This window comes from Propithecus coquereli, unplaced genomic scaffold (assembly GCF_000956105.1).
Source record: "Propithecus coquereli isolate 6110/MARCELLA unplaced genomic scaffold, Pcoq_1.0 Scaffold157, whole genome shotgun sequence".
Lineage (NCBI taxonomy): Eukaryota > Metazoa > Chordata > Mammalia > Primates > Indriidae > Propithecus > Propithecus coquereli.
The window spans coordinates 3,438,620-3,448,574 of record NW_012140191.1 but is presented as its reverse complement, the minus strand read 5'-3'; the positions used below and the strand labels follow the sequence as shown (position 1 = coordinate 3,448,574).

At 38.2% G+C, this 9,955-nt stretch overlaps 1 protein-coding gene across 2 annotated transcripts; it reads left to right on the top strand.

The window, feature by feature from the left end:
* The first annotated feature begins 3,253 nt into the window (after positions 1–3,253).
* On the top strand, positions 3,254–9,618 carry ERMN (ermin, ERM-like protein). 2 transcript variants are annotated; one of them, XM_012640766.1, is made up of 3 exons: positions 3,254–3,857; positions 4,525–4,617; positions 7,828–9,618. In XM_012640766.1, the coding sequence occupies exons 1-3, from the start codon at positions 3,617–3,619 to the stop codon at positions 8,343–8,345; spliced, it is 852 nt and encodes a 283-aa protein (XP_012496220.1). In that variant the 5' UTR covers positions 3,254–3,616; the 3' UTR covers positions 8,346–9,618. The 2 variants fall into 2 exon arrangements, with proteins under 2 accessions (XP_012496220.1, XP_012496221.1); XM_012640767.1 differs by having other exon boundaries at positions 4,585–4,617; positions 7,828–8,554.
* The last annotated feature ends 337 nt before the right edge of the window (positions 9,619–9,955 follow it).

The window sequence follows — 9,955 nt, the reverse complement described above, 5'->3', positions numbered from 1 at the left end:
GACTGTTGGAAAGTTGAAAGAGAAGAAAATACAACCTTGTTAAGCGAGGCCTTTTTGGCCAGAGGGAAGCAATTTGAGATAGTTGAGGTTCAAAAATATATATCCTGCAAAATGGTTGGAAAAGCTAAATTTTCTGGCCCTAGCCAATCAACAAAAATGAAAACAGAGATGCAGGAAACTCAGTAATTAGTTTCCTATTACTGCTATAATGAGTCACCACAATTTTAGTGGCTTTAAAACAGCACAAATTTATTCTCATTCCAGTCCTGGAGGTTAGAAGTCTAAATCAAAGTGTCCGCAGGGCCGGGTTCCATTTGGAGGCTTCAGAGGAGAATCGGTTTCCCTGCCTTCTTCACCTTCTAGAGGCGGCTGGAGTTCGTGGGCTGAGAATCCCTTCCTTGGATCCCTACAACGTCTGGCTTCCCAGTCACGTATCCAACGACTCTCTTTGACCTTCTTGCTTCCGTCTTATCAGAGCCCTTGTGATCATCACATTGGATCTGCTCTGATATTCCAGGATACTCTCCCCATCTCAAGATCTTTAATTTAATCACATCTGCAAAGTTCCTTTCCCCATGTAAGGTAACAATTCACAGGTTTTGGGAATTAGAATGTGGACATCTTTGGGAGGTGGTCATCATTTAGCCTACCATACTCAGCTAGAGGTATTAGGGGACCCAGAGAAAGACTGGTCCCTAAGGTCCACCCAACTACCTCCTACTATGCACCTTCTGTGTGATCAAAAGAGGGAAATTCCCTATAACATTGTTTAAATCTTTGGATCCAAACAAGTACAAAGCCAACTACGGGTTTGCCAGTTAAATGATCTGTTGTTATAAATTTTAAGATTCTCTGAATTGAGTTTCTGTAATCTGCAGCTCAAATAGGCCTTATTTGTACACTTGCCCAAGGTCACAAAGGAGCAGGCTGAGGCCCTTGTCTTGACCACGGCCTACCTGGGTCACTGAATAAAAGGTGCATTTGTCCTCTGTTTGAAGGGGCCTCTTAATTGTTGGTTAGCTGTCTTCCTCCCACCCTCATATCTGCCCATCTTGGCCTCAGGGACCTACACGTGGCTCCTTTGTTCAGGGCCGCACTCTCCTCTAATCTTCACTAATTACCCAGCCTATTTCTTCCAGTACTTTTCTTTAAAATAGTGTAGTGACTTGCTGGGAGGCCAGCTTCCAGATTCTTATACCTTCCACAGGGTATAAGAAAGGCTTTGTCTTTAGAAAGGCAATAGATAATCCTGTCTTCTTTCTCCAAGGCTGGAAAGCATGCTTCTTATAAGATGCAGTTGAATTTTCAAACTCTGTTACATTGAATTCTTAAACTCACGAGCTACTAATAGACTTCACTTTAGGATCTTATATCACCACAATGGAAGCTGTTGTTCTTAGTTTCTGCATTCTCCCATCTGATTCCATTCAATATTTTCTCTTCAGTAGGCTCACCAGTTGAATTTCTTGGGAGGGCCCCTCCTAGCACTGTGCTCAGTAGCTGCAGCGTTATCTCTGGGGAAGGCCTTGATGCTGCCTCAGGCCCTCTGCTGGCCTCTCATGGCTACAACTATCTTTGTTGCCCAGGTGATTAATTCTGGATTTCGGTGGGATCTCTGGCTCAGGGAAACATCTGTACACAGGCCAGGAATGCCACTTAGCTTCATCTATACTGCCAACTCTGATTAGTAGGCTTACTAGCTGTGTGACCTTGACCAAGTTCCTTAATCTCACTGTGCTTATTTTTTCTAGTCTGTAAAATGGGGATAATAATAGCATCTGCCTCACAGGGCTGTTATGAAGATTAAATGTGTTATTATTTGTGAAGCAATTAGAACAGTACCTGGTGTGTGATAAGTGCTCTATGAATATTTGTTAAAGAAATTAAATACAAACAAACAAATAATTAGTGTGCTAGAGAAGAGCTGAGGATGATGAGGGAGAGAGTTTTGGGATCTATTAGAGATGTCTTCCAAGGACATGGGAGAAGGGGTACCAGAGTGCCGTGTATTTGTTGTCCCTGATATAAGGGGACGTCCCAGAGTCTAAGGGGCTCAGCTCTAGACACCATTTTAAAGGTGATACATTTATAATTACTCTCCAACCCCTGTTCTCCTTCCCTTTAGAGAAGATCTGAAATGTATTCTCTTGGGGATAAAATTTATTCTCATATGTGTGTATGTGTGTGTGTGTGTATATATATATATATATTTTTTTTTTTTTTTTGAGTACTACCTAGTTCAAGGCAGATCATGCTGGGGACACAGGTAAGCAAGTTAAAATGCCCCCTGCCCAGATGAAGCTTAGATTCTAGTTGGCGAAACAGACATTACACAGATAATTGTGCAATTACTTGTTAAATCCAACTGTGAAGGGTACTCTGAAAGGCAAATATAATGTGTAACAGAGTCCCATCCTAATCCTGTGGGCCAGGGAAAGTGTCGTTAAAGAAATATTTTAGCTTGAAAACTGGGAACTTAGAGGAGCTGGTTAGGCCAGGGGCTTGGCCTTGAGGAAGAGAAGAGCATTCCAAACAGAAGGAGCAGTGTGGGCAAAGGCTCTGGAACCGTTTTGTACTATGTGGGATCCAAAGAAGAAAATGAATTAATATCTGTGTTTAAAAAGGAAGGGGTGGTCAGTAGCAGATGTTTTACATAACTGCCCGTTTCCCCAAGGGCAGGCCATGTTGGGGCTGCCATTTTACCAGTGTCATGTAATATCAGTATGGAACCCAGAGAGGAATTCTACTGGGAGAAGAGAACATTTCATGGAGAAAATTATATTCGGGTTTTAAAGGATCAGTTGGGCTTCAGTAGACACAAATGAACTAGAGGATAAGAAGCTATAGACTAAATAAATTACAGTTGTAAAATTTTTGGTATTAGCCAGTCAGTAGAATTTGTTTGTTTGTTTTTCTTAGGTCCCTCCACTTGCCTCCTGAAAGCACACCGTGAAATCTGCTGCCAGAACCATTTAGAATAAAGTTGTCCTGTTCATAGATTTTTGATAAGCTGTTTTTATTCTCTAATAAATAAGAAATGTCGTCATTGTCCCCTACAAAATAACTGAGGTTTTACTTGAACAAAATCTGTTTGGAAATGTTAAGCTGGTTACACAGAACTAATATGCCTCAAGGTGGTCATTCTCTCTGGATTAAAGCTGTGGAACAATTGTGGCTCCTGTTACAAGGAAAATTACAATGGGCCATTATGAAAAGGGACAAAAATCTCTGTTCCCAGAGGGGGACTGACAAGCTGAAAGTCCCTCTCTACATGCCAACACAAAAGCCTGATTGCCTCAGATTGTTTGTTTATGTAAATCAAAAGGGTGCCTTTAATTCTGCAAGTGGGACTGCTAAGCAACAAAGGAGGTGGTGATTGGCTGGACTCTTGCTCATGGGCTACTGTCAAATCTGCCAAATCCTATTGCTTTTGCTCTAAGCTCTGTCTGGACACCTTAGGAAAAGAATCTGGTTATTATGTACCAAAGTGAATAGTTTGTACTCTTAGAGTAGGAGTTAGAACTATAGGACGTGAAGGCAAGAGAAGGTATCTTATCAAGGATCTGCCCGCTCAGTTTCCCCAAAGCTCCCTCCAGATCGGACTCAGCTGTTCGTCATGACAGATGCTCCAGTGACATTTATTCAGGCTGAGTGCAATGGGGGTAAACCACTTGAAAATGGTCAAAAACCAATCACTAAAATCAATGAGGAATTGACTGATGGGAGTGACATCCCATCACACTACAGGGTAGCACCTAGTCTTGAAGATTTACCCGCAGAAGGAAAGCAGAAGGAAAGTGGAAAATTACAAGGGAAACTGCAGCTCAATTGGTCCAGGGATGAGAAGATTCTAAAAGGTAACATATTTTCCTTCTTCTTAATTTGCTTGTTTTGACTTATAAACTCACTCAGGATTGTTTTTTTTTTTTAGATAAATTGTTATTTTAGGAATGAGCTGGACACCCAAACAATGTATGTGGCCCCATTTTCTACTAGGGCTGCATAGCATAAGGGCTAAATCTCTGCCTCTGGTCAAATCCAGGCTTGTATTTTTGATACATCTGTGACCCGACACAACTTGCTTTGTCTCCTTAAGCCTGAGGGTTTTTTTGTCAGAAGGCAGAATAATAGTATCTGCGTTTGTACGATTGTCACGGTGATTGCTAAGTGTTGGCTAAATGTTAATTACTGTCATTTATTATTATTATGAACAGCCCCACTATTATTTGAATAAAATAATTCAGAATTTTAAGATTTCCTTTTAAATATACCTGAAGAGGTCTGAATTTATGGTTCTATACTTTATATAACTATTAAAGGAGAGATTATCAATCAATAAATTAAGTAATCATTCAGTAAATAAATGGAGTCAGTAAAGAATGAATCTGAAGAGTCAAAGAGTAATTTTTAGTGACTATGTTTAAAATTACAGAAATATAGCTGGAGTCTAAATTGATAATATATTAACCCTTGAACTATATATATTTCACATGTTGAAATACTAATCTTGTATTTTTTCCCCAGAAAATCCAGAGGAGAACCTCTTTATTGTTCATAAGGCTATCACAGATCTTTCTCTCCAAGAAACAAGGGCTGATGAAATGGCATTCAGAGAAGGTAACAGGAACTACAGTTCTGTACATAGAAATTGTTTGACTGAATACGGATGACAGTTTTTGCATGGGATGTTGCATGAGTGTGGCATTAAAAAAGCAATCCAGGAAATGACTTCAAAATTTCAAAGCTGCTATAGGCAGATAAGAGAGTCTTGACTTATCTGTGGGTTCCACCTTATAAAGCATTCCAGACAGTTCAAAACTGAGACTGCATGGGTTGGTATAGCTGATTGGCATACCAATGTGATATCTGTCTCTTAATAAGTTAGTCCACTAAATCAACCTTTCTTTTTGATTTGGTGTTTCTAAATCTGTATGAGGCACCTTGTGAAATGTAAATGTTTCAAAACTAGGTTTATTCTAACAGTCTACAATTAACATACAGTTTAAAGTAATCTCATAAATTAATTTACTTTATAGGGAAATTCTAGCCCTCTGATATAAGTACAAAATGTTTAACTATTTCTTGTCAAAGAAAGCTCTCAGGATGGTAAAGTTAATTTTAATTGTGTTCTTTAAGAAAATGGGAAAATAAAAAGAACACTGAAGTGACTGTATTAAATAATTTCAAACAAACTCAATAGACTAAGAGACACAAAATCCATTAGACTTTTCTTCTACATTTAAGCACTTTCCAAATAAAGTGCAGGATAAAATCTATTAATTAATCATGCATTTCCTCTTCTTCTCTTGCAGCCATAAACATCCTATCTCAAAATTGAAGTCAGCTTGCTAGACATAACCAATTTAGCTTAGTTAGGACCTTAACAGGCAAACTGTTGAAGATACTATTGGTTGAAATATTAGAACATCACATAAAATAGTAGATGCCAAGGAGGACATGGATGTGATCGACGATTTCCTGTATTTGCTCCCTTTGCCAGGATACTTCTAGGACTGTCTGCTGACCAATGTATAGACACTTAAGGAAAAATGTAGCAAGCAATTTCCATTGTCAAGATATTATATTATCAGAGATAATTTATAAGACTTAAGATCCCACAATATGAATTTAATAACCTCTTTGCCCCAATCTTTCTGCTTCCAATGCAACAAGCTCTTAGAGGCAGGGATCTCATCTTTCTTGGAGAGTCCTTCAGATTTCTGATCAGGAGATCCATTGTAGACAACGGTTTTCTAGTATCTTTCATTTTGATCAAATGGAGAATGAAAGCAGTATGTATTTTTAAACTAGATGGTCTCACTGGTTAATTTTTCCCTGAGTGAATCCTTTCATGTTTGATGGAGCATATGTTTTTCCTCTATTATAGACAGGCACAGCTTTTGGTGTCTTTTATTTTCACAATGGCAAATAACTATAAGATCTTCAAAGAGAATGATCCTAGATTGAAAAATATAAAGATGCTAAAAATACTGGCCGGGCACGGTGGCTCACGCCTGTAATCCTAGCTCTCTGGGAGGCCGAGGCGGGCGGATTGTTTGAGCTCGGGAGTATGAGACCAGCCTGAGCAAGAGCAAGACCCCGCCTCTACTAAAATTAGAAAGAAATTAATTGGACAACTAAAAATACATAAAAAAAAAAATTAGCCGGGCATGGTGGCACATGCCTGTAGTCCCAGCTACTCGGGAGGCTGAGGCAGGAGGATCGCTTGAGCCCAGGAGTTTGAGGTTGCTGTGAGCTAGGCTGATGCCATGGCACTCTAGCCTGGGCAACACACTGAGACTCTGTCTCAAAAAAAAAAAAGAAATACTGAGGAAAAACTATAATTTAAATTGAAGGAGTCATTTCATGTATGACAATCCCCTGTCTGAATCATAAATATAGACAAAAAGATCAAATTTCTTTTGTTCATGTAGAAAACAAAACAAAGCTTAAGATTACAAACTACACATTATAATGTGTATTTATGTATAATGTAAAGAACATTGACTGGCTACTAACCACCTGCTAGCAGTTGTACATAACTAGTTAGGAGTGATAATCCACTTTTACTTCTGTCTCTCCCTGTAAGTTTGCAATCTGATCCCTAGAGTGAAACAGCAAAACAAAATAGACAAATAAAAAAAATGAAAAGAGAACTAAAAATATTGGAAGAAAATGGACTTGTGAACATCTTCCAGAGTAGAACACTGTGGAGAGGAAGAACAAAGAGGAGAGAGGAACATTGCCTCTCACCTTATATATAGACTCTTATACTGTCAAAAGAAAACAGTGAACCCAGGTCTGCCAAGGGACATAACCCAGACAACATTTCAGTCATGCACACTACAGACTGAAACCTCCCATAGAAGCCCTTGTAGGGGTGAAAGCTCAGAGAACAACCTCTTATCCCTTATGGTTAATTCTTAGCATGCTCAATAAATGTTGTTGAGGGTATGCTTGTATGATCTAGCTGTTTGAAAAGTGATCATTGCAGTGAATTAAGCCTTTTGAAAGTCACTACATAGTACCAAATAACTAGAGTCAATTAGTTGTTATTAGAAACATGTCTAATGTAAACAACAGGCTAACTGAGCATTATGTAGGTATGACCACAACAGAATTTTTAAATCTTGGCTTTTTAGAAATTAATGGCAGATATTAGACCATATTGTGCATACTTTGGTGGGCTTAGTTAGGCCAGCACATGAGTCCTGACCATCTGTGGGCTCCTGTGCCTCCTGCTATACTTGGTTATTTTAGGTCAACCCTGAGAAACTTGGTATCAAGTGTTGAGTATGCTACTCTGAATGTGACCAGACATGGGCAGTCATCATTTTTACCGTTGGAAGAAAGCCCTTTTTTCCCCCCTGAGGTATTCTTCTAATTTTCCTTGAGGGGTGTGTGAGTGTGTGTGTGTCTGTGAAATAGGTTCAAACATTTTATTTTACATATTCACATATCCAGTTGTGACAGGATTTTAAAATGTGTGTCTCGGGGAATAGCGGTCTCACTAAATACAGTACTCCGTAACAGTAGAATTCCATAGTCAAATGAGGTTGGGTCGCTGAGTTTTCTGGAGATTTCGAGTATCATTAATATTTTAAAGTCTTTGATAATTCTGAAGAAGTTTATTTAATTGCATTTAATGCAGTATTTTCCAAACTAATTTGTGTAGCCCATTTGATTGTGCAAAACATATTAGTAACCCACAGAATTAGATTCCATAAAACACCTATTAGGAAGTGATTGTCAAGAAAAATAATTTGGAGAATAAAAGGGTATTTTTGAACCTTTCTACATCTCAACTACCAATTGATTTCGCTACAGGGCATCAGTGGGAGAAGATGCCTCGGAGCAGTAGCAAGCAGGAAACAAGCAGACAGAAACAAAGGATTGCAGAACAACCTCTAGAAGAGAGAGAGGAAGAAGACAGAAAGAACGAAGCTTACCAGACAACTGAAATTGAATGGTTGGGATTTCGGAAACCTAGTCAAGTTGGCATGTTGCATTCTAAAGAGGAGGAGGAGCAAGAGGTTTGGGATAAAGAAATGAATAATGATGATGATGATGATTGCCATGATGATGAAGATGAAGTTCGAGTGATAGAATTTAAGAAAAAACATGAAGAGAGTTCTCAATTTAAAGAAGAAGATGAGGCAAGCGAGGACTCCCCACTGAGCAGCGCCAGTTCCCAGCTGACACCTGATGAGCAGCCAACCTTGGGAAAGAAGAGCGATATCTCCAGGAATGCTTATTCACGTTACAACACGATATCCTACCGGAAGATCAGGAAGGGGAACACCAAGCAAAGAATTGATGAATTCGAGTCTATGATGCATTTATAAACTAACTGGAACTGAGAAATTCTCACCCCCACTAAAGCAAAAGCTAATTCTATTGCCCTGATATGCATATTTGTATGCCTTCTTTGAATTACCCTCTTGAGAGCTGTGGAAGCTTACTCTCTTTTTTACTGTAGAATAAGGAGGAAATAACCCCAGACATTCTGTCTGGTAACCTCAAATCAAAAAGCTTTAGATTCATTCTTGGGCATGTGCTTTTAAAAATTTTGCTAATATAGCATTGTGTGATAAGCACGGAGCAGTCAGTCTCACTGGGTAACCTGGCATGATTTAGCTTTAAAAGTAGCATTGCTGGGAAAGGTAGTTATCACATGAATGAGGTGACTTTGTGAAATGATTTCTATGTTTCTTCTAGTGTCTTTCTTCCTGTACATTGGGGTGTTGGAGAGTCTGGAATTAAAACTCTCTTACTTTTAAACATGATTTTACAGACTCTGGCAGTAAACCTTCCAGAATTCTTTACTTTGCCTATTATCATCAGAAAAGATTTTAAGTGGTTTTCTTTGGCATCTACAGAGTGAAAATTCTACAGGCCTTCTTCCTAGCTACGACCACTCACGGAATCTTCTTGCCAGAGGGGCTGAGCAATTGTAAGTCAGGAGAATTCTGTTTGCTAAACGTTGGCTTTATGCTTTCAAACTGAATTAAACCCATTGTGAGGTGGATACAGGGAGGGGCTGGAAGATTGGTGGGCAACAGACTAAAGAGTTTTATTGGATAGTTTTATTTCTGTGACTGAAAATAAAATCTTGTCTAGCACAGTAAAAGTCATTAAAAATAAAAATGACAGCTTTAGCACAATTTTAAGAAAATGCCCCTCTTTATTACCACACTTTCTCTTATTAACAGTATCTCAGAATAATTTTCTTTCCTTAGAAACCTGAGACAACGCTAGTCATAACTGTACTAGTTACTATGAAAATGGAAATAATTATCTTAGAATATTTTCAAAGTAGAGCGTGAGCATGTATTTTTAGTGAGAAAGCTCTGATAGTTGTTGGGAATATATAATTTACTGGACCTCAGCCCAAATCAAGATGCTTAAAATTGTACTTGTGGAGTTTCACTCAAACCAATGTGTCAAATAATGTATTGAATATTTATGAAAAGAGAGTCTATATTTATATTCTTAGATAGTTTGTTCCACAATTTTTCATTTCATGCTTCCGTATATATTACCCTGAACTTTCTGTCACCACAAAGATTTTTTTTGGCCCTGCAAATAAAAAGACAATTCCTTATTGTCTGAATGTAATACAGTCTTCATTGTACTATTCAATCCTTTGTTTATTTCTTTTTCATTTTGTCAAAAATCCTGGGTTAGTCCTTCTTAGATTATTGCTTATTTATGTGTAACAAATCCCACACATTCTAATAACAACTTCTTTAATTCTTCCTGGTCATATATTTCCATAGCATCATATACTATTATTTAGTATTTACAAGATTCAATTTTGAATTCAGAATTAAAGTATTCCTTTTATGCTTTCAAGAAAATACAGCCTGGCCATATAACAGTTCTGTTACCCTTAATCTATAGAACCTATAGATTTCATTTGTGACAGTGTGAGTTTTCAGAATAAAGTAAGGAA